Source organism: Heloderma suspectum, chromosome 5, assembly GCF_057233095.1.
Source record: "Heloderma suspectum isolate Gila_16-S chromosome 5, 16-S_ref, whole genome shotgun sequence".
NCBI lineage: Eukaryota > Metazoa > Chordata > Lepidosauria > Squamata > Helodermatidae > Heloderma > Heloderma suspectum.
In genome coordinates, this window is record NC_139462.1 from 165626710 (window position 1) to 165651218 (window position 24509).

General features: G+C 45.7%; 2 protein-coding genes across 7 annotated transcripts in view; both read right to left on the minus strand.

The window, feature by feature from the left end:
- Positions 1-10325, minus strand: part of NOD1 (nucleotide binding oligomerization domain containing 1) — a 53237-nt gene extending 42912 nt beyond the window's left edge. For 5 of the 6 annotated variants that reach the window (XR_014792314.1, XR_014792313.1, XM_084858212.1 and 2 more), the window contains exon 1: positions 10182-10325. The gene's annotated coding sequence lies outside the window, so the exon portion shown is untranslated. Of the gene's footprint in view, positions 1-8669; positions 8755-10181 lie in introns of all 6 variants that reach the window. The other variant, XM_084858210.1, reaches the window with a different exon arrangement.
- A 774-nt stretch (positions 10326-11099) lies between these two features.
- GGCT (gamma-glutamylcyclotransferase) lies at positions 11100-21124 on the minus strand. Its single transcript, XM_084858215.1, has 5 exons — positions 21043-21124; positions 18133-18301; positions 17122-17267; positions 14583-14718; positions 11100-11936 (listed from the first exon to the last, which is right to left on the minus strand). Exons 2-5 carry the CDS (start codon positions 18283-18285, stop codon positions 11790-11792), a joined length of 582 nt encoding a protein of 193 aa, XP_084714341.1. The 5' UTR covers positions 18286-18301; positions 21043-21124; the 3' UTR covers positions 11100-11789.
- Positions 21125-24509: the final 3385 nt, after the last annotated feature.

Here is a 24509-nt window from a genome sequence, read left to right on the forward strand (position 1 = left end):
CTTTTAATGATGCCCACATACTTTTGCCTCATGGATGGTTTTAGACATGTAATTCCCGCACTTGGTCATTCATTCCTGCCAACTTGTCTGATAACCACCCATGTTGCCTCAGCCGCCAATTAAACTGGTGCCAATTCTTCCCCTGTAGCCCGAGAAAATCCGTCAACGGCAGCCTCGAGCACTCCAACTAACTAAAAATTGTAATATGTCTCTGCGTTCCTTGTCTTATGCGCTGTTTAACCAATCTGTTTTATGTCTCAGCTAGTAAAACTGCTGCCCTCTACGCTCTAATAGCCCAACAAGAGGCTAAGTAATATGTATGTCACAAAAAGCTTTGTATGGTTATCAAAAATGCTATAATTGTAATGAAATTATGCATTTAAGGGGGGAATGTAGCAGCCATATCAGGGGTCAGACTAAGTAGCCTCATGCAGTCTCATGCTTCATGTTCTTGCTGAGCTCTTTCTCCCTTGAATATATTGTTGTAAGCTGACGAGACACAGGAATTCCTTATCTTGTCAAAGGTCATACAATTGTATATCTTGTTCTCTGCTGTTCTCTTCTGTTCTCTCCTTATCATGGCTACCCTATAACCCAGTTCTTGTATTATAAACAATAGTGCTAAGAGAAGAAATGTTGAGGATTGCAACCCCATGCGGGAGGGGGAGGAGGAGCCGTTTCATATGTGTCACAATGTCTATAAAACCAATGTGCTAATGTAAATCGGGGCTTCTGGCTCTTTGGAAATGATTCCAGCCTTAAGCCCGCGCGTTAAATAAAGAATCTCTTTTTCCTTCACTCCGTGGTCTCTCTGACTCTGGGTTCTGCAACAATGTCACCCAGACTTTTAAAGAGGTCTAGACATGGAACAAACAAACTGACAATGTTGTTTGTTTGTTTTTTTTTACAAGACAGCTTTTAATTCAATTATAAGAGCAATTTATCTTTTATTGTTCACTGCTCTGGAATCTGTTTAGATGTGGAGCAGTATATAAATGCTGTAAATAAATAAACAAACTTCCCTTTCTTCCCACCAGAGAAATGGTTGAACCTGCCCTAAACCAGCACAGGATATTTGGATCACTCACATCCTGTCTCAGTTGCTGCTACTGTCAGTCACCCTCTTTCTGAGTATGAATGGGTAAAACAGAGGAAAACACAAAAAACCGCTCAATTCATTTGGCAACAACTGAAGATGTGATAGAGCTCATTACAATCCTTCTTAGGGCGTCTCCCAGGAAATGTTACACTGCATAAATGTCCACCTAAAGCTAAAGAGTTAGCAGTCCACATATGTACATTTCCACAAAAAAAATTCCATTCTTTAAAAGGAATTGACTCAGGAATTCACAAAGCACTACCTCAAGCAAAACACGCCCTGTGAGAGGGTTTTGTTGTTGCTATCATTGTCATCAGAACTGAGAAAATCCTCAGTTTTCATTTTTAAAAGAGAAGCTTCTAGCCCTCATCATTGGAGGCACATACAAAACATCATGTATATGTATGTACTATATATCCTACTCTTTCTTTCAAAAGCACAGAGGAGCTTAAAATGGGATCCCAATGGTTTTTCATCATCCAGGCTTTGATCAGGTTTAGTTTTTCGTTATTTACTTACTACATTTATATCCCACTTATGTGAGCCACATCAGCAACAGCAGGACGTGCTTATGGGGCCTCAGCATTTGCCCCACCGTGGTGGATGCCGGCACCTGATTGTGCTTTCTTTATCCCATTTCTGAAGGAACTCCAAACAGCATCCTGTGTTCCTTCTGCCTCCATTTTATTCTCACCACAACCCTATGAGCGAGGTTAGGCTGTGAGAGGCTGACTGGCTCAAGCTCACCCAATGAGCTTCATAGCAGAGTGGTGGTTCTGAAGCTGGGTTTCCCCAGTCCTAGTCCTGACACGCTAACCACTACACCACACTGGATCTCCTAGGTTCAGCCACCCACTGAGCTTCAGCAGCACTGCAGCATGAAAAGCTCCTAGCAGACCATCTATGGGGCCTAGAAATGCTGCATTAGCAAAAGGCTACAAATGTAGACTGCAAGCCAAATCATAAATTCGTTGCTTTTCAAAACTCAAGGCCCTCTGTGCCTGTTTCATGATTTCTGAAGCCTGGGGCTGAAAACTTTTAAAGCTTTAGAGATAACAATCCAAAAATAATCACTAACGAACAAGGAGAAGATGTCCATCCCCTTTGGAGTAGCACCATACCCATACTCAAATTTGTTTCAGCCCAACCCACCATCTCATTATATGTTTCTACCGAGGAACTTTTGCACACACGCACACACTCTGTGTGCTTGAACCTCACTAAATATAAACCTAGAAAAAAAGTTACAAAAAATAAACCTGATCAATACCTGGATGAAAGACTACTGAGAGCCCTCACTGCCTAACATATGGGTATCAAAACTACTAGAGATCTTCCACAATAAACAGAAAACTGAAATTTGATGCACATATGTGCAAGACTCCTGGATTACTAGCAATGTCCAAAAACACAATGGGGCTAAATGGGGGAACGTTCCAAAATCAGGGGGCCACCACTAAGAAGGCCCTCTCCCTTATTGCCATCCTCTGAACCTCCCTCGGAAGAGGCACTTTGAGGGCCCCAGACGTTGATTGCAGCATACAGGTAGGTTCATATGGCAACATTTTGTTGCAGCCACCACTTCTATCTATGATTGCAGCACTTAAGCAATATTAAGTAGTATTATGTACTAATTATGTACTACTGTTTATAGGTAAACAGATACGTTAAAAGCAGATCAAGTAGTTTTTCACTTTGAGGGCGCCAGTTTTCTTTAGGACTTCGCTTTTGAAAAGAGGAGGCTCTACATTTAAATCACCTTCCCCAACCTGAGGCCAGTGATGAGGGGCAGAAAGTTTTCCAAACCTGCAAAATTGCCAGTGCTTTATTTTTCCATGGAAAATGTTCTGTTTTATACGTTCATCAGCAATGATGAATTAATGCCAACTACAAATACACTGTTAGGCATGCTTGGCAGTTTCAAAGTTGTAATTAATTAACATGTTTCAGGTGATTATCCCTAGCAAGGATGTGTGAGAATACATATATGTCAATGAAATGCAAAGATGTCTCAGAGTGAAATGGAAATAATAAACAGTGATGGCAAAACTGAAGGTTCCCCAACAACCTCAGTAGAAGAGGGGCAAACTCTGAGTGATTCTCAGCATATCATGCACAATTCTTTGGATTACTAAAATTAATTAGTGCAGCCTTCCCCAACCTGGCCACCCTCCAGATGTGTTGGACCACAACTCCCAGCATCCCAGGATGCTGGGAGTTGTGGTCCAACACATCTGGAGGGTGCCCAGTTGGGGAAGGCTGAGTTAGTGTGTCAAAAGTTTTCAGTGCCTTTGTTTCTTTCTTACATTTAAACAAAGTAAGGGAAATACATTTAAATTTTACAAGTAACCCAATAAAAAATTCCACATGATATAACATTTAGAACACATTAAGTTCTATGTTTCCCCCGCAGATATTTCAGGTCAAATACCTGTTGTGTTTTGGGGCAGAAAAATAACATGGGATACTTTTTAGCTTTGCTATTTACTAAATACAAGTACAATAAACATGCTAAATTAGATCACATTCTAGGGCATCAGAAAATGTTCCAATGCAAACCGAAAATGTTCCTATGCATATGAACCTATACAAAAATGTCCTTAAAGTTTTCTGGCAAATTTTCCCATCCAGAATTTTCCAGAAAACCACATCATTGTCTGGGACTCTTCAGTTGTGTTGGGCTACAACTCCCAGCCCAGCCATGCTGACTGGGGTATGATGGGAGTTGTAGTCCAACACACCCAGAAGGCCCCAGGTTTGAGAAGGCCTATTTAAAGCTTTCAAATAGAATTACTTACTAGTGGTAAGCGGGAAATCCTGCTTGGGGAATGTGTAGCCAAGATTTAAAGGACAGATTCCTCCACTTTCCAGGGGTCAGAAATCAGTGATGAAATCCTTCCATTTTTGTCTCTGCCTATTAGGCTCAGGTTTCCAGCTAACACCTGGCTGCTACATTTTTGTTGCAAGAATTGCCTAACACAATGTGTCGCATCACAAATTCCTAAGTTGAGGGAGTGCCTCCTCCCGAAGAAACCTGAAACTCCAGGACTACGATTTCGGAGCACAGCTTGAATCCAAAGTACAAAGACTAATTCAATAAAATAAAATTTTAAAATGAAAAAATCAAACAAAAACCTAGGAGCTACCTTGATATTAGTGCAACGATTATAAAAATTCTGACCCCTGTTAACACTAGCAATTCACTTTTTTGCATGTATAACAACACTCACTAAAATCTAGAAGAGTTTGCAGGATTAAAAATATAGGATTGGGGTAGGGAACCACTGGACACTAAAAATTGCTGGTACAGCCTCAAATTCTAAAATAATTTCTTGACTATGTACAGAACTGATCCTTCACAATAACATGCAGCTCCTGAGGGGGAAAAAGTGCAGAAAAGGGCAACAAAGAGTTGCTCAAGGGACTGGAGCAATTCCCCTATGAGGGAAGGTTACAATAGCTGGGTTTAGCTTGGAAAAAAGGCAAGTAAGGGGAGACATGATAGAGGTGTACAAATTTATGCATGGTGTGGAGAATGTGGATAGGGAGACATTTTTCCCCCTCTCTCAAAATACTAGAACCTGGGGTCATCCCATGAAGCTGACTGGGTCACATTTGGGACACATAACCGGAAGGGCTTCTTCACACAGCGAAATTAAGCTATGGAATTTGCTACCACAAGACGTAGTGATGGCCACCAGTTTGGATGCCTTTAGAAGGTGGTTAGACAAATTCCTGGAGGAAAAGGCTACTAATGGCTACTAGTCTCGATTGCTACTAGCAATGCACTACCTTCAGTATCAGAGGGCAGTGTGTCTGTGTACACCAATTGCTGGGGAACATGGGTGAGAGCGTGCTGTGGGTCCTGCTTGTGGGTTTCCTGTGGGCAGCTGGTTGGCCACTGTGTGAACAGAGTGCTGGGCTGGATGGGCCCTGGGTCTGATCCAGCAGGGCTCTTCCTTGTTCTTAAGAATTCCAAATGTTTTTCTATCCCAATGAAAGCCTTCTTTCCCCCAAACTTATCTATTATGTCTGTACAGTATTAAGACGCACTCATGTATGGCAGCCTTCCCAAACCTGGTGCCCTCCAGATATGTTGGACAACAACTCCTATCATCTATGAAAAGTGGCCATGCTGGCTGAGGCAGATGGGAGTTGTAGTCTAAGATTTCTGGAGGGCACCAGGCTGGGGGAAGTTGATGTATGCTGTTCCATCTCAGATTCGCTCTGCAGCACGGCTCTCTGATAACTACACTTAGAAAACTGGGTGCGAGCCTCGGGAACGCATGCGCCCTCATCTCAGCAATGCCCCCACCTCAGTTCAGCAATTTGTCGGCACCAACATTAACCACTGTTAGGGCGAATCAGGGTTTCTATGAATGCTGGATCTAAGCCCCACTTCAGATCTTATGTGTCAGATCCTAGTTCAAGGAAGACTCTGGCTAGCCATGCTCACAGCTTATGGTACCAATAAACTGCCTAAACACCATTAAGGGGTTGAGGGAAGAATTTGCTCCAGGGCAGAGGGGAACCGGAGAAAAGGGAGCACACATTCCTGAGGCTGGATACCCATTGCTAGCAGAAAGCCAGCATCAGATAATAAACCAACAGTTCTGCTTGTGCCTGCAGCTGCAGAATTAGAGCCAAGATAGTGAACTTTGGGGGCGGGGCCTTCCTTTAATTTTAAAGTCTTATATAAAACCTAGTTATGATAAACCAGCCTTCCCCACCTGCTGCTCTCTAGATGTGCTGGACTGCAACACCCATCAGTCCCTGCCAGCATGGCCAACGGCCATGTGGCTGGGATGTGGAAGTTTCAGTCCAACACATCTGGAGGGCCCCAGGTGGGGGAAGACTGCTATAAACGTTGGCCCAATTGCCAGATATGGAGGGCAGGTGGGGGTTGTGCAGTTCTCCTGATTCTTCTCTATCAACTCACACTATCTTTCCTTCCCCTTCTCTATGTCCTCAGGTGAAGCTTGACCCCTTGAAGGTCATGTTGTGCCATAAAGCACCGAGCCAGAAGCTGGTAGATAGTGAGCCAACTCTGGCCTCCTGGGAGCAGGATGCCAACAGCCCCCACCAGGTGCCAAGCCAGCTGTGGAAAAGGAGTTATGAGAAGCACATCTGTGACAACAGGGTTTGCCAATGGGCCACTTTAAGGATAGGAGATGGCCTGGAGTTACTTCTCAAAATGGTCCTCCAGGAAAAAATAAAATGGTGGAAGCCCAGAGCTTTAGGGTGCATCTGAATGGGAACTTCCTGCCTTCCATTATACTGGAAGCATGAGAACAAGCGTCCAAGAAAGAAAACACAGAAGAACAATTTGCACTGTGGGTTGTGCTGCTGTGTCCATAAGTGGCGCTGATATGTGAGGAAGGAGCATGAGGAGAGACTAGAGCAGGGCTGCAAAACGTCTTTCAGCCTGAGGGCTCAATTCCATTTTGGAGAAGTGTTCTGGGGCCGCATGCCAGTGGTGGGTGGGGCCGAAGACAAGAGGGTGGGGCCGAAGGCAAAAGGGGGTGGGGCCAAAAATACCAGCATATTTGAGCTTTAAGCTCTTACTGCCAGGAACTAAGTTGCAGGAAAGGCATCTCAACCTTTTAGAATGGGGAGAAAACTGCACAAATGCAGGAAACCACCACACAATCTGTGGTTGGCGGGAAGGGGGTGTGGTCATCGGGGGAAGACCAGAGAGCCAGCCTGGGACCCCCGTTCCCCTTTCCCCCCCATGACGTCACGTAGAACTGACCCCTTGCCCAGGTGTCAACGCAACAAGCATTTCCCTGGCTCTGCTCCACCACACTGGCTGCTGCTTACTGGGGGGAGGGAGAAAAGACTCTGCCCAACAAAGCCAGAGGGAAAGAGGAACACACGGCAGGTGATGCTTTGGACAGCAGACGCTTGCCCTGAGAGACGCTTGCCCTGAGTTGAAGATCGACATCCTTTCACGTGCAGGGATTGGATGCTCTGGAAAATCCAATCCCTAACACCTTATAGAGATGCACCCCTAATGTGAGGCAGCATTCGAGTATTTTGAATCTAGACAGCCTGTTCCGTACTCCAAGCAACAGGCAATAGCCAAGGAGGGGCCTTGTAGCTCAGTGGCAGAGTTGCTCTACAGGCAGAAGGTCCCAGGTTCAATCACTAGCATCTCCAGGGAAAAGGATTTCAGGGAGCCAGGCTGGGAAAACTCCTGTCTGATACCCTGGAGAGGCACTGCCCATCCAGCCTTCCCCAACACGATGTCCTCCAGATGTTTTGGACTGCAACTCCCAGCAGCCCCAGCCAGCATGGCCAATTACCGGGGACTTGTGAGTTGTAATCCAGAACATTCAGAGAGCACCAGGTTGGGGAAGGCTGTCTCAGCAGGCAATACTGGGCTAGATGGACAGATACACTAAGGGGCAATCCTATGCATGTTCAGACAGAAACAAGCCCGATAGTTCCCAGCATGCCCCAGCCAGCATGCTAGGAGTTATAGGGCTTGCTGCTGTCTAAACATGCATAAAATTGAGCCCTAAGGATTGAGCCCTAACTCAGCATAAGGCAACTTCTGTGCTGGTCTAAACATGTATCCCGTTCATTCTTTTTCCAGTTCCCAACTCCCAGTTTCATGCTCCCAGCCCTAAATTCCCAGTCTCCAGCTCATTCTCACTGTAGCATTGGGCTGAGAGATGGTAAAGCCCAGTGAGCTTCCTGGCTGAGCAGGGGAATTGCCCCCGGGCCTCCCAGATTTTAGGGGAAGAGCTGTAGCTCAGTGACAGAGCACTTGTTTTGCATGCAAAAGGACCCAAATTCCATCTCTGGCACCTCCAGTTAGGGCTGGAAAACATCCCTATCTGAAACTCTGGAAAGCTGTTTGCAATCAATGTAAACTGGGATGGGCAGAAGGTAGATCAGGATGTGCTCTGGTAGATCTCAGAGCGATCTGCAATAGACCACCAAGGACTGCTGACTCCCAGTGGTTTCACAATCACAAAAAGGGCCCTTTCCCTCCTAACTCAGGCTGCTGAAATCAAGAAAGCCTGGGGAAACCAGGGACATAAGTGTGTGTGAAAACCTTGTGCATGAGGTCCAGTTATGGTACAGAAAAATTCCTGGGCTAAGCATGTGCAGAGAGGCGCCTTGTTCCACTATTCCAGGGATGCAGAACCTTTTTCTGCTTGAGGGCCAAATGCCTTAGCAGAGGCATTTCAACCTTTTAGAATGGCGGAAGAACTGCACAAAAGCCAGGAAACCAAATGACTGGTGGTTTGGAAAAGGGGTCTGAGTCATGAAAGGGGGCATGGCCTTCTGGGGATCCCCAAAGGGCCAGATTTGGCCTCCAGGCCTGAGGTTCTTCTCCCCTGCACTATACTATGTTTACCATCCCCAGAGACTGTTTTGCACCTGGCTCCACTTGGTGGCCTTCAGGGTTCTAGTGGAAAACAAAGTTGTCCCCACAGGCTTAAAGTCTGCCCATCCCTGGTTTCGGCAATACTGATCTAGAAGGACTGTCTCATTCGGTATAAGGCAGCGTCCTTATTACGATTTATGCCGAATGCTCTGTTCACTACATCACACTCACTCTGAAAACATCTTTGAAAAATGGGGGTGGAGAGAGAAGACAAAGCCTCTTGCATGATCAGTACCAATCTGATGACATTTTCACACTGAGAACAGACAATAAAACAAAAGCAGTAAGTATATAAAGTTTAAAATGACACATACACATGCACTCCTCCTTTATCTCTCTAGAGCACTTTATCTCTCTCCCTTTTAACCAACAACACCCTGAGAAAGGAAAGTAGGACAGTAGTGGCCTTTCTGGAATTGACCACCCAAAGGAATTCCTTCACGTGGATTTTTGGAAAGGCCGGCCCTTCCTACTTCCACTCTCTGCGCCTACCAAGACTAGCCCAAGAGATTTTTCTGCCTGAGGTGAAGGACAAGATGCCGCTCCCCTACCCACTCATTCCATAAACCAAAAGGCCAGACTAGCAGTTAACACTTATTTCAACACCGGTAATGGGACTCAGTGCAGGGAGGTGACACACACAGCTCTGTTCTCCAACACCCTGCCCACCCCTCCCCACACACCAGCATCTGCAGCCTGAGGCAGCTGTCTCGCTTTGCCTAATGGGAGGGCCGGCCTGTCACCTGCTACCGATCCAAGGGGAGTCCAATCAACACCTTTACCATGATACAATGTCTTCCCTTCCCTGGTAGCCTCTGCTAGAAACACCCCTCGACCCCCATCTCTGAAGGAGGGCCTGCTTATCTTGTCATTCCCCACCAGCTTTGTGCCCAAAGCGACACACACATCCTTCATCTAGGCTGCATACACAAACGGCATTCAACTTTCCAGAGTGAAGGTGTTTTCTAAGTTTAATGGAATCTCTATTTGTAGGAGAGCGGGTAGGCAACCTGGTGTCTGTCCTACAGGTTCTGGACTACACCTCCCATCAGCACCAGCCAACTTGGCTGATAGTCAGGAATGCTGGGAGCTGTAGTCCAAAACAGCTGGAAGTGCTAGATTGCCTAGGCCCGTTTCAGGACAACTCAACGCCCCTGGGCAGAAGAGGAGCCCTTTACTCCAGGAGGCACCGATGCTCCAATAATATCTTTCTTTTCTTCTTTGAGATGTGGAGAACACGCGCCATCCATACAGCCGCGCCTCTGCGGCGTCGGAATGCCATTCAGTCGCTTTATCCACTCACAAGAGACAGCTCAAGCCCCGGAGGAAGAGTTCCCCCCCCCGGGGGGGGGTGAGCTTAAGTGGTTCCAATCCTGCTCCGTCCCTTTCCACGCCTGATCTGGCTGGCGGGCGGGCAGCTTGCAAAATGCTGGCCCCTGGCCTCGTTTCCCCACCACCAACAGCTGCTTCTGTTCGGATGAAGAGCCCTGTGCTGCCCTGAAGGCGGCGAAAAGCAACTTTTCTCCCAGTTCAATCCACACTTGTCCCTCTCCCGCCCTGCTGGATCCCGGGGATTCTGCCCGAGTCGAAAATAAGTGGCGTCTTCCCCGCCGCCCCACAGGCCTCCCCTTCTCCACTTTCAGTCCCTGATTCCCGAGGGGCACCAAACCCATCCCCACTTACCCGCAGCTGGGGGAGCAGACAGGAAAAGGAAAAGTGAAAGAGGAGGGCCGAAGGCCGCCGCCCACCAGCCTGCCTCTCTGGGGATCCAGCGTCGCCAGAGGGAAAACTCGGGTTTCTTCTCCTTTTACTCCACGCCCTGCCTTCGAAGCCCCCGCCCCCGCCATCCTCAACAGAAACCAGCCCTCCTTCCAAGGCGGCGGGGTTAGCTTCGCAGTGCCCTCTGCAGGATGCTCCCCGGAGGCCGCAGGAATCCAAGATCGTGCGTTGCCCAGTCTACCGAGGAGTAGCAGCCCCCCCCCCCCGTTCATGTGAATTACAGAGATCTTCACCCCTCCCCGCAGCATGTGCCTATAAATCTGTCAATTTGAGATTAACACTTAATGCATCTGATGAAGTGGACAGTGTCCCTGAAAGCTTATAGCAAAATATATTTGTTAGTCTTCAAGGTGCCACAAAGCTTTTGTTTTTATTGGCATCAACATACGCATTCCTATCACAAATACTGCCTCAAGGAAGCCTACAATGAGCCAGGATCTGCCTTCTGCTGATAGAAAGGCTCCATTCATGGAAGACGCCTGCACCCAATTTTCTGGGACCCCCCCCCCCACACACACACACACACAACTCAGGGCATTTTCAGAGGGCTGGAGAAGCTGCAATGGGGAGGTGGGGGTGAGGAAGTCTGCTTTTGCCAGCGCAGTTCCACACACCTAAATATGGGTCTACCCCTTTGTTTTTAGATGACCTATGTGCACCACAGAAGGAGGCATCATCTTAGAAGCAGCATTCTCACACACAAGATGTAGATGGAGGAATGCCTCTTTTAGGATGGTGCTTGCCCCCTGCAGGTTTTTTTTTTTAAAAAATAGCAATAAAAATGATTTGCCCAAATTAATAAGGACACCATTTTAGTCAATTACAAGTTTTTAATCAATTAATCCAAATAACTCTCTTCTTTTGGACTATCTTTTTCTGAGAATTGTGAACATGAATTTGGACAGTGCTATCTTTGATATCAACATCTTTGATGAGATAGATGTACAGTATTGGGAGAACGAGGGTTCAAAGATTTCCCTGGGATCATAAAGTACTTGGAGTTGTACAAGGCCAGGAGCAACTCCTGCCAGAAAGAAATTTTGTAAAATCTGTGTGTGTGTTTTAAAGGAGGGGGAAGGAATGCAACAAGGAAAGCAGAGGCTTGAGACATTGGCCACAATAAAGGAATTTTAAAAAATACAGCTGTCCACCAAAGGAAACTTCTTAGCAGGATCCAGGAGGTAGGCAGCATCAGCTTCATGTGCTATTATCAATGACTGTTTTTAAGTGTGTTTACATCAGCTCAAATTAAGGCAAAATATGTGAACCATCATCACTCTGCCTTTATTATATGAATGATAGCAGTAGAAACAGAAAAACCTGGAATACAATGAATTTTGCAGAAGCGTATTACTAATCAAGGACCATCTTAAATCTTGTATCAGGGATACAATGATATGGAACAGTAATGATGCCCTCTTGTTAAAGTATATCTAGACTGTTACAAGAGGTATATTCAATAAGAAGATGATCAAGAAAAACAAACACAAGCTATTCTAAAACGGTTCTTTATTATTTTGTTTTCTCGGATGCATTGAGAGCAGCCTCAATTTCTTCAAACACTGGTACACGTCCTGCATAGTTGTTGGTCTCTATAGAGTCTAATTTCTCCTGATAGTCCACTGGCAAACCATTCTGCTTTGCACCCATACAGATGACCTGCAAGAGCAGAAATTGAATGTGGATTTAAAATGCCATCATCAGAATCCAAGTATTTATACAAATACCTTGAAAAAGGGTTGAAGGGAATACATTAGGGCTGGTATACACGCACGCGCATAGCACTTGATCTCTGTATACTGGATGACAGGCAGCTGATTGTGTGAACTGGCTCAGCTGAGAAGACAATAGAAAATTCTCTCTCTCTGATGAGCATACCATATGCAAACCAGCCTTCAGACATCAATAACACATTCCCACCATAGTCTTGTTGCGACCCTCAGGAAAGGTTTAGGGCGTGGCACAAGTTCTCCAAGCTGCTTCTGCCTGATTTTGCCAATTCTGCTCTTCCACCACATCCCAAACCTTTCCTGACCCCAGGAAAGGTTTTTCATGAGGTCCAGTGGGCTGTAATGTGGAGAAGGGGCAACAAAGTCACATGGCATGAGCAGAACCACTTCTATCACTCTGAATACAGCAGTATACTAAAAAAAAACAAAAAAAAACACCTCTTCAAAATTCACACACCCTAGCAAAGCCGGAAGATGAAATACCAATAGTCACAGGGCTTGAGGGTCACATACAATACCAGCATTTGGAGTCCTAGTTACGAAGCAGCAAAAAAGAAGTGACTATTCTACTACTTGATTTACTAAAAATAAGATATGCCCTCTGCTTGGTAAGGCAACAGCCTGTAGGCACTGACTACAGTGTGACATGAAGAGATTCTATATTCTATATTATATCATGAAGAGTAGGGGTTGAGGGCAGTTATTTATACAGATTACAAAGTTGATAACATGAACGCAAGCAAGAGAATATTTCCGTTAGCCCAATAACAGGTGAATAATCAGTGAGAAAAGGCAATGGAAACTTAACCTTGCCTGGTTTTCTACCTTTACTATGGAATACTAGAGCTGCTCTGTTACTTTAATCTGTAAAATCTGGAGAACATAAATGCAAGAATCAGGAAATATAACAGGCTGTGCTCCAATAACAGTCACAGCATCATGCAGTAGATGCAAATTCTATGTTATGAGCTGCCTGTGCAATTAAGTACCTGTAAAACCATTCCAGACACGCAGTTACATTATCAACATTTGGCACCTTAACAGATCTCACAGGTTATGCAGGTTTGGCTTGTTCTATGTTTCAAACATATGTACAGAGTGTATGTTAATATCACTGGTGGACCATCTCCAGAAGTGCTGGGATGTCACCTCCTCACCCCTGTTCCCCTGGGTAGAAAGCCAGGAGTAGAGAAAGAGAGGTAAGGAGAGGTTGCCAAACTTCCTGTCTTCTTCATTGCAGCTTGAGCCCTGCTTGAGACTGGAAGGTCCACCATTCTATGCACTATTGACAATAATGATTCAGCTGTAAGCAGGGAGGAGCTACAGGAGCTGACTTAGCCGAAGAAATAAATTGGAGCTCCCAGCCACACTACACATTCTGCCCACATTCCCCAAACCCCATGGACAAGATGACCTCCCAACAAGCCCCACAGACTCCTATAGAACCAGAGCTGCTTATTATTACTACTAATGCTACATCATCAGCTAGGTGCTGGACAAAGATACGAATTCCAGAGGGGCCCAGTTCCGGGGCTTAACATCTAAGCTAGGTCTAAAATAACCCTCTTACAGTTATAGGATTATGAAATCTGGCCAAGATACTATAGTGCCAGGTGAGGGCAGGAGTATGCTGAGATCCAGGTTGAGGAAGGAGAGCTTGTCAGCCAATCCCTGAAGGAAGTCACGCCTTCAGAAGAGCCCTCCTGACATCATGGCTCTATCACAGGGACACAGGAAGCTGCCTTATGCTCAGTCAGACCATTGGTCCATCTAGCCCAGTACTGGCGACACTGACTGGCAGCAGCTCTCCAGGGCTTCTGGCAGGAGTTTCTCCAGCCCTACATGGAGATGCCAGGGACTGGATCTGTGACCTCCTTCATGCAAACCATGTGCTCTACCCACTAAGCTACACCCCTTCCCTATCAAAGGGAAGTGGTTACTGCCAAGCCACCACCCTGACATGATGCAAGTCGCTGTCTCAGCAAGCCTGACCCAACCTCTAATTTGCAGCTTTCCCAAAGTTTAACCATGCAAGTACACTCACATAAGCTATGTATCAAAGAAGCTAAGCTATCTCTCTCCTCCACGGGGAATAAAAGTGAGAGAGGCTGGGTGACGTAGGACTCACGCATCACAAAGAACTAGTCCTATACATGGTGGAGGTTTCTGTGAATTCTATGAGGAAATAACCGTGCTTCACAAAACCTAAACTACATAGCCAAGGCCAAAATTACTTCTGATGGACACGTCAAGGCAAGAGCTTTATTGCTTGAGACCACACTTATAACAGTACCTTTATATAATTTTAAGTATACGTATACACACATACACCTTTAATAATTATGTCATAAATGAAGTTCTTTCTAACTTCAGTTAGCTGCAGTAGTATTTTTGCAACAACTCAGTCAACCAGCTAGAGGAGGATGGGATTTGTTTAACTTTTATGTGGAAGGAGCTACATTATTCCTTGGTTCTTTCTCATGGAACTTAAGCTAGGCTATAACTTGTTTATAGATTAACAACTCCATTTCCCTCATCAGCTCATAATCACTTTAGAATCACAAAGTAATCATACCCTTTTATACTGCGGAGAAGGAAGATCACAGATGTAGTTATCCATTTGGTAACTTCGACACTGAAATACTTTCCCTTCTTGAGTTTGAACGCTAACTTCTATTGGGACATAAATACCATCTTCAACTCCTTCTTGTCTGAAACAATATAAGGAATACTTTGCAGATCAAATTGCTAATGTGAGAGCAAATGTAGTAATTTAGGTCTTTAAGGGCACAAACAGATGGCTGGCTGGAGAATGCTGGGAGTTACAGAACTTCTTTCTGTCTCAACATGCATAGGATTGAGCCCTAAGGGGCTATCTATTTAGCAAGGCACCATACAATACCAGGCCGTAATTCAGCCTTCCTCAACCTGGTGTCCTCCAGACGTTTTGGACTTCAACTCCCATCAGCTCCAGCCAGCAAGACCAATGATCTGTCATGCTGGGAGTTGTAGTCCAAAGCATCTGGAGGGCACCAGGTTGGGGAAGGCTGCTGTAAAATATAAATAAATGAAAGAACATCCTTTCCGGTAGTACTTGAAACTCAGAATGCCAGTAATGTCCAAATTTGTGTAGCTAAAGATGCATACAGACAGCAGTTTGGGGCTGCTGGTTGCAAAATTTAGTACTCAACTGGAAGTAGGAACAGAAAAGAGAGGCATAAAGTTATGAGGCATTTTATAGAGCACTCCTACACTGTGCCACATAATGGTCCTTCTGAATTCCTTCACCTCCTGTTTGAACGGGGTCGGAAACAGCACCTGCATAGCCTTTGAGGGTCTAGAACAGCCTTCCCCAACTCCTGTCATCCCTGGGCATAGTGGGAGTTGTCATCCAACACATCTGGAGGGCGCCAGGGTGGGGAAGGCTGTTCTAGAATCATACTAACTGCATACAGACAGCACATTTCCCTGTGAAAGAGAAACCCACACACGACTGAGTTTGTGTATCAGTCCTTCCAAGAAGTGAGTCACAAGACAGTGGCTGTTACCAAAACCACCCTTACCAAAATAAGGAACTACCATCTCCTGCAGACCTTTCACTTCCTCTTGTATTGTTTCTGGTCCAATCAAACACATCCCAAGTTACCTTCTAGCATACATCCCAGCATATATTCAAGATCTGTGATGCACGTGTACATGTCCTAGGCCAGGGGTGCAGAACCTCATGGCCAGGGGAGAAACTCCAGCCCTCCAGCGTCTCCCAGAAAACCACACTCCCTGGCCCCACCCCCGTTCCCCAAACACCAATCCTCTGGTGGTTTCCTAGCTTTTCTGCAGTTTTTCCCATTCTAAAAGGTTGAAATGCCTCTCCCAAGGCTTAGTTACTTGCAGTTTAAGAGCTTTCTGCTAAAATATGCTCATAGACTTGGGTTTTGGCCCCATCCCTTTTGTCTATGGCCCTGCCCACCACTGGAATGTGGCCCCCAAAAGCTTCTCTGAAATGGAATTCGGCCCTCAGGCTGTAAAGAGGTTCTGTACTCCTGCCTTAGGCCATTTCTCAGAATATGTACTCAGAGCTAGGACCAGGTTTCCAAGTATAGTCATGCAGATTAATCTGCAATATTATTAAGCTTTAATACTTACTATAGTATCAAAAACCATAACTAGGGACTCCTGTCCCCTCCCCCTTGTGGAATTCCTGTTCTGACTATACAGATCGGCTGTATTGGCACAAGAAAGCACTACCCTGTGCCGAACAGGGATGGCACTTCTAAACTTTTACAACAGGAGCCCCCACCCCCCTTTAAAAAGCCATTTCTGTTGCCCTCTCTGTTTCCCTACCAGTGCTGTTCATGGGGTGGCATTTGAAGTATCTTTACAGTGTAACCCTATACACACTTGGGGTTGAATCCAGATTTATCCTGGATCAATTGTGCTGATGGATATGGATTTCTCTGCCCCCTCCTTCCGATGGCAGCCCCTCCAGCTCGCTGAAAGTATTACACAAAGAGTCAGGAGCCCCTGCTGAATAGGGTGATCTATGGTGCGGGGAGAAAGAAGGATCCCACAAAATCGGAGCCCATCTTCACAGAAGGTCCCTTCCTCTCCTGGAAGGCAGATTCTGGATCCAACCCTTAATTAGGAGTAAATCCCATTTATAAGTGGGACTTACTCTAAGTAAACATGCATAGGATTAAACTGCACACTTATTACAGAAACAAAGTTCCTTTCTCTGTGGTTCCTTGTCAACTTCTCCTGCTACTAGAATCAATGGTGAAATTCTGGTTTCCGAAATTAAATCAGGCTCTGCAAATTAAGCTGGTGTTTCTACTGAAAACAAGCAAAGTTATGGGCTTTGCTAATTAGCACATTTAGCAAGATTCGTGGTTTTAAAAATGTCATATATCCTCTATATTCTACATTTAGTTTAACGCGTTAAACTTATCACCCCACACAGCAATGCATCTTCCTGTGTGGAAATAGTTTTATGTTCACATTTAATCTGGCTTTCGGAAAAAATCAACAGCGTACACCAACATTTCCAGAAAAAGATCTTAACAATGTGTGACTCATTAATAAATTGACAACAGTTTGTAGAACTGTAAGTCACTCACATATCCAGAGAACATAAATCATTAGAGTTCATTTTCCATACTACCCCCCAGACTTCATCACCGGGGGTATAAACAATAGTAGCTGTGCTTCCATGCCACTGGGAGCTTGGTCTGCCCTGATGAGAGCCAAATGCAAGCTTATAATCCTGTGAATTAAATCAGGAAAATGATTATTCTTCATATATATATTTCTAGTTTTAACATTGTGTAATTAATTGAAACAAAGTGGGGTGGGGGTAGCAAAACAGGAGAAGGAAAGTTGAGGGGCAATCCTATGCAGATTTAGACAGAAAAAAAGTCCTACAGCTCCCAGCATTCGTCAGCCAGCCATGCTGGCTGGGGAATGCTGGGTTGTAAGATGTTTTTTCTGTCTAAACATACATAGGATTGCATCCATACCTGTTTAAGCCTATGCCTAATTTAAAATTCCATTCACAAACAGACTTCAAATTGGCACAATGAATTAAGAGAAGGAAAGAAACATATCCAGATTGAAGCATACTTAGAGCAGACCCATTGAAATAGATGAGACTTAAATTGCTCTTGATGAACTTAAGCTTCATTATTTTCAATAGGTCTGCTCTACATATGATGAAATCTGGATCCAACTCGGTAATTAGAGAGGCAGGATGAGTCAAGAAATTCAATTTTAGCTGAGATGAGCCATATTTTCAAGATCTGAAACCTGATCAAAGGCACATATTTTGAATGCTGACAACATCAGGGCAGCAACTCAGTCATTGTAGTTGAAATACTTGGCTTTCATACACTAAAGACTATACCTTGTTAACTACTTTCACTGTAAAAATAATCACAGAAGGAAACTCAGCATATGGAATAGATGGTTGTACAACACATCTGTTTGCAGTAGTCACATAGGTAAGTAGAGTTTATTTGTATAAACCATAGGTTATTACAAAAAGTTAAAACAGGGATAGACAGTAGCCACATAAGAAGACAATGAGTTTCTTTGGCATATGTACAAAACAGAGAGTCAAACACAGTACCAACCAGTAGGTGTGCTAGGGTAAGAAAAACCACAGATGGGTTCCTTAACATTATCCTCTCCCGCAACAAGTTACTACCATAGGCAAAATAAAGGAAAGTTTCATTCCTGCAGATTTGGTTTCCACCCAATCCGGTACAGCTCTTGAAGGTTTCCATCTACTAGAAAGAAGCCCTGTAGAAAGAAAATAGCAGAGAGATGTTTGTTCATTAGAAAGGGGATTAGATGGTAAACGTAGGGTGGTGCTGACACGTTCCCAAGTACCACAGCATTTTCGAATGAACAAATATTTTTTCTTCCCATATTGTTCTGCTGCTCCTTTATGGGCTTTGTTTCAGCAGACAGCAAGATGTTACTGGTGGAAGTGTAGCTGGTGGGTGCATGAAGAGATAGAAGCTCCTGACTCAAGCCTCCTAGGGCAGACTTCCCCAGCCTCGTCACCTCCAGATGTTTTGGACTACAACTCCCAGCATTCCTGACCACTGGCCATGCTGGCTGGGGCTGATGAGAGGTGAAGTCCAAAACAACTGGATGGGCTTAAGTTAGGAAAGGCCCCAGTTTTAGGGCAACTATGCATATTTACTCAGAAGTAAGTCCCACTGTGTTCAACAGAGGTTACTCCCAGGGAAGTGTGTATAGCAGAACTGCAGAACTTCAGGCCTGGGAGCCAAATCCAGCCCTCCTGGGGACCTAGTTTGGCCTTCCAGGGTTCCCCAGAGAGCCACATCCACTTTCCCTGGACTCATCCCATTTCCCCCAACCACTGATCATTTGGTGGCTTCCCAGCTTTTGCGCAGTCCCCCCCCCCATTCTAAAAGGTTGAGATGCCTCTCCTAAGGCTTAGTTACTGGCAGTAAGAGGGTTAAGCTAAAACATGTGGATATTTTTGGCCTCACCCCTTTTTGCCTTTGGCCCCACCCACCACTGGGGTACAGCCTCTGAAAGCCTCTCTGAAATGGAATTTGGCCCTCAGGCTGAAAGAGGTTGTGCACCCCTGGTGTTTAGGGTTATAGCCACAGACAAGCAGAGGCAAGAGGGATGGAAGCATAATGCATCATGAATAAGAGTCCAAAGGCTGGATCTAGGATCTGCCTCACATAGACAGAAGGGCTCTGCTCACGGAAGGTGGCACCCCTTTCCCCCGCACCCCCGAGCAGCAGCTTAGATAAATGTTTTGCAGAATCTAAAACAACGTGAAAAGGAGGCATGCTGCACATTTTTGCAGTACATTTTTGCAGTTAGATACAACACTGCTACAGACATGGGAGTCCGCACTGTTAGGCTCAAAGCTGCTCTAGAATACTCACTCCAAGGTGAAGTACGTGCCCCAACAAAGAAGTCATTGCTTTTGGCCAAGTAACTATCTGTGGAAAGCTGTGCCATACAGCATACTCAGCCACAGCAGCTCACATGCACTCAGGGCATCAGCTAGAGTCACCAACCAATATGACAGGAAGGTCCTGCTAGGATCATCCCTACAGAGTGCACAACAGATTGCCTGCTATTGATATGGAGGGAGGGGATTATCTGGATGAGTAGAAGTCCCTGACTTTTCTAGGAACATTTCCAGCATGCATCCATGCTAAGGGGAGAACTGGCAGCTGTTATGCAGAGAGGCCCAAAGAGTTGCTTCCAAGTCAGACTTAATCCAGTTTGATTTAAGAGGCAAAGGTGTGTATCTCTAGCCAATTTTTATACCTCGGCTTCACTGCTAAAGCAGAGAGCATTTTAAACTTAGCTTTCTTTCAAAAGGATATATGCAAAAGCAATGACAAAGCTGCCCTCCACCACTGGCAGGATGGTGACCCTAAGTGAACATCTATACCTCACAAATTTAAACCACTTTCAAGATCACTCAGCAGTCATGACGCTAGAACCAGACTTTTGTGAATGGGCTAGGAATACCCAACAGAACAGCCTTTTCCAACCTGGTGCCCTCCAGATGTTGTTGGACTTCAGCTCCCATCAGCCCCAGCCAGCATGGCCAATGATCAGGAATGCTGGGAGATGTAGTCTCAAAATCTTTTGGGCACCCTGTTGCGGAAGGCGGCATTCAAGAATCATCAGCAAACTACATTTCCCAAGGTCCTTTTGGGGAAGGTCACATGACATGAAATCAGACATAAAATGTCAACTATCATGTCTAGAGATGATGCATCAGGCCACCTTGCTCCAACTCTTATCTAACCATTCAGGCCTGAAAAAAAAACGAGGGAAGAAGGAGAGATAGCAGCTTCCACAGTGTCCCTAAGAAGAATTCTCTCATGTCTTTTACTTTTACGGAACACAAGAACCACCCTGCTGCATCAGACCAAAAGCCCATCTAGTCCAACATCCTGCTTCCCAACCCATGGGACGCCCACAAGAACAACCTACATCTCAGCATTACCCTAGGATACACATATACATGGAGAGACCTTCATTTCCACCACATATCCCTCATTTTATATTTCTAGACCATGAAAATTCTGTGACATACGCCCTGAGCTTCGATTCAATGCAGGCACACACGCCCACATAATTCGGCCCAGCCTTCCTCAACCTGACGCCCTCCAGATGTGTTGGACTACTACTCCCAGGGTGGTCCAACACATCTGGAGGGCGCCAGGTTGGGGAAGGCTACTTTGCCCATCATCATGACTTACACGGTGCTTCAGACTCTCTCCCCGCACTCCCGGGCCCCCGGCCTACAACAAGCTCTTTATTTAGAGGGCGACCCGTTGTTGCAAGACCTCCCAGTCCTGGCACACAGACGCCCCCCGCCCCCAAGGACAGACCACTTGATCCGCCCCTAAGCCAGCAGTTTCACCCTGCCAGAGATACCGTGCCTGCCCTGCCAGCCTTGCCCCTTCCTCCGGGCCCTCGGTCAGCTGCAGCTGCCATGCCCGAGCAGACCCCGCAAGCGAACCCCTGACCTGGCCTCCCCTGTTCCTTTCTCGCCGAGTCGACCAGCCAGCACCTCAGCACCCGAGAACACCCAACAGCGTTCGCAACGGCGCCGCCCATTGGCCGAGCCCTCCGCAGCTGCCTCCGCCGACGCTTCTGATTGGCTCCAAGGACTTGGAGCGCCCTTCCCACTCCCCCTCGTTTCTTTTTCCCCCGGGGGAAGGCGCGATGGAGTTTTCCTGGCTCCTTCGGGGACCCCGCTTTTTCCTCGTCCGCCGCGTGTTCAGGTTCCTAGGTCGGGCAGGGCCCCGCTTTACCAAAGCAGCCCTCAGCCTACGATATCGTGTTTTCCTTTCCTTTGCCTGTGGAGTGTTCCGAAGCGGTGGGGCAGCCACCTTGGGACCCTCAAATGACCGCCCACGGAGTGGTAGTCGATGAGGGCAGCAGAAGCAAATTCCGTTTCATATCTGTAGTCATGCTGGTGCTAGGATTTAAGGGTGCAATCCGATGCATGTTTAGGCAGAAAAACGGGCCTACAATTCCCGGCATGCTGGGAGTTGCAGCACTTCTTTCTGTTTAAACATGTGCAGCATTCTGCTCTTAAGCTCCAATCCTATACCCGCTCACCTGGGTGTAAGTCGCGTTGGACTCAGTTGGGACATACTTCTGAGTAGACAGGTACAGGATTGCCCTCTTACAGGGCACTTGTCAGAAATAAGTCCCGTTGAGTTAAATTATGCTCACCCCACAGGAAAGTGGATGTATAGGATTGCAGACTTAGGCTGCAACTCTGTGTATACTTTCCTGGGAGGAACCCCAGTGAACACAGAAGGGGTTATTTCTGAGTAAGCATGCATAGGATTGCATTGCTAGTGAGTTTGTGGCAGAGGCAGGATTAAACGGGATTTTGAGAGGTGTGGCGCTTCTGCACTTAGCTCCTGTGCTAGACTAGCTCTCATAACATGTGGAATTTAAGAGTGTTTGGAAGCATATACAGAATGTTTTCCCCTCAACCCCATCCTACTCCACACATTTGAAATAAGTAAAAAGGTATAGCTTCCAGGCAGGGTGGAACCCCAATGCTTCACTTTTTAGAAAATAGTGAAGCACGGTGTTTGAGAGGGCTTGCTTGTTTGTGTCCCTCTTACAAACATGCAAAACCTGTTCCACAATGACCTCTCTGATCTTGCCTTGTGATGTTTGTGTGCCTGACATTTTTCCTGGTTTACTTGAAAACTGGTGTGTGTTGGGGGCAGGGGGAGTTTTTGCACTTGTAATGTAGCATAGTACCCTGAATGTATGCACCAGTTTTCATTCCAGTATCTTCATGGGATATGTTACATTGCAGAGTATGTTGCATCTCTCCTGGTCCCATTGAAAATGAGTATATAGGTTGGGGATTCAAACTTGGGATACAGAATGGTGTCTTGAACTCCATATAGAGCAGCCTCATTCTGAATTAGGCTATTGGTCCACCTAGCCTGGTATTGTCATACTCTAATGAGAAGTGGCTTTCTGAAACCCTAGGTAAAGGTCATTTCCAGCTCTGCTACTTGAGATCTTTTTAGTGGGAGATGCTTGGGATTGATTCTAGGATCTTCTGCATATGATGCAGGGGTGTTGAACCTCAGGCCTGTGGGCCAAATTCACCCCGCTAGGGGTCCCAATCCAGGATTCCCCAAGCCCCTTCCCTGGCCCCACCCTCTTTCCCCTGACCACCATTTGTTTGGTGGGTTCCTGGCTTTTGCACACCTTTTCCCCATTCTAAAAGATTGAAATGCCTCTCCTAAGGCTTACTTAATGGCAGTAAGAGCTTTAAGCAAAAATATGCTGGCATTTTGGCCCTGCCCTTTCTGCCTTCAGCCCTGGCCTGGAGAGCTGGTCTGAAATTGAATTCGGCCCTCAGGCTGATTTGACACCGTTGATATAAGCCATAGACTTTACCACTGAAGTGTGTCCCCTCCTGAAGTTGGACAATGGCTTTCATTTGGATATCTCAGTCTCACAGGGGCATGTTATACTGCAGTTGTTGTTTTTTTACATCTTCCTTATGCCCCTTGAAAATGGGTGTTGCAGAGATTTGAAATGAAAATATAGAATGATGTCTTGAACATATATTCCAACTTTCAACCCGAAATCTCAGTCTTGAAGGCAGGTGTTGCATTGCAATATACTTTGTATCACCTTTCTTCTCACCTCTTTGAAAATGGATTTGTGGGTAAGCTGGTATTTGAAATTGAGACATAGCATTTTATCCTGAATGTATGTATCAAATTTTCATTCTTAATATTCAGCCTGAATATCAACCTTAATGTTCAATGAAGTGATCATGTTACAAACAAAAGGAACATCAATGGCAAGGTAAAACCTATTTATTTATTACAAGTATTTTACACCACACTTCAAAATGCCTGGACAAATAAGTAGATTTTAACCTGGTGCCAATATTATAGCAGCATCAGGGTCAGTCAAGCTTCAATAGGAAGGGCATTTTGGAGATGGGATGCCACCACAGAGAAGGCCCTCTGACTAGTTCCTACACAACAAGCTTCCTCTAAAAGCCACACTTCAATTCACCAATAAGGGTGCAATCCTATGCATGTTTAGACAGAAAAAAGTCATAGAATCATAGAATCATAGAATAGTAGGGTTGGAAGGGGCCTACAAGGCCATCGAGTCCAACCCCCTGCTCAATGCAGGAATCCAAGTCCTAGAACTCCCAGCATTCCCCAGGCAGCCATGGGGAGAGCTGGGAGTTCTAGGACTTTTTTCTGTCTAAACGTGCATAGGATTGCGCCCTAAATCTCTGGTCAATAAACCACTGCACTAGGTAAAGGCAGGTGATCCACTATGTTGCGGACTCTGCTGACACCTTTTTCTGGCAGGATTCCTGTGCCTTTATCAGCTGTGTGATAGCAGTAATGCTGTGATATACTGCCAATTCCTATGAGATGCTTGTGGCATTGGGTGATGATAGGATTCTAGTCTAGGCACTGGCACAGCAACATCATCCACACATGACCTTGTGTCGGACTTCTCTCTCTCTCTTTTTAGCTGCATGTGTTTTTTGCAGGGGTCAATATTTATCCAGTTAGTTAGTTAGTTAGTTTATTTCATTTCTAGAATAACAAGTGGAACTGAATGGCTCTGCTGCAAGTGTCAAAAATAGGATGCTACTTTAGCTGCAGTGGTGCAATCCTCTGGTGTGTAACTCATACCTTACTGTTGGCCCATCACAATGCTAAGGCTGCTTGTGAGCAATGGCCAAGCCAGGACATAATGAGCCTATGTGAGCGCTCTCTGAAGAATTTTCCTTCAAGTCTCTTACAAGCCTGGGCCTTAATTTTGAGAGCTTCCTTTAGCCCTTAATTCAGTGCCTCACTAATGTGCCCTGAAACAGACAGCAAGCCATAATACAGTCATTAGAAGCTATTGTGGTATTTGTAGATAAGGATGACTGCCAGCTCCTTGGGCAGGTCTTGTGTGAGTCAATCTA

Coding starts and splice junctions, on each gene's coding strand:
- GGCT (XM_084858215.1), bottom strand. CDS start 18,285: ATGGAAACCTTCAAGAGCTGTACCGGATTGGGTGGAAACCAAATCTGC. Junction 14,719..17,121: donor GATTTATGTTCTCTGGATAT/GTGAGTGACTTA, acceptor ATATTGTTTCAG/ACAAGAAGGAGTTGAAGATG. Junction 11,937..14,582: donor CTTCTCCGCAGTATAAAAGG/GTATGATTACTT, acceptor CTGCTCTTGCAG/GTCATCTGTATGGGTGCAAA.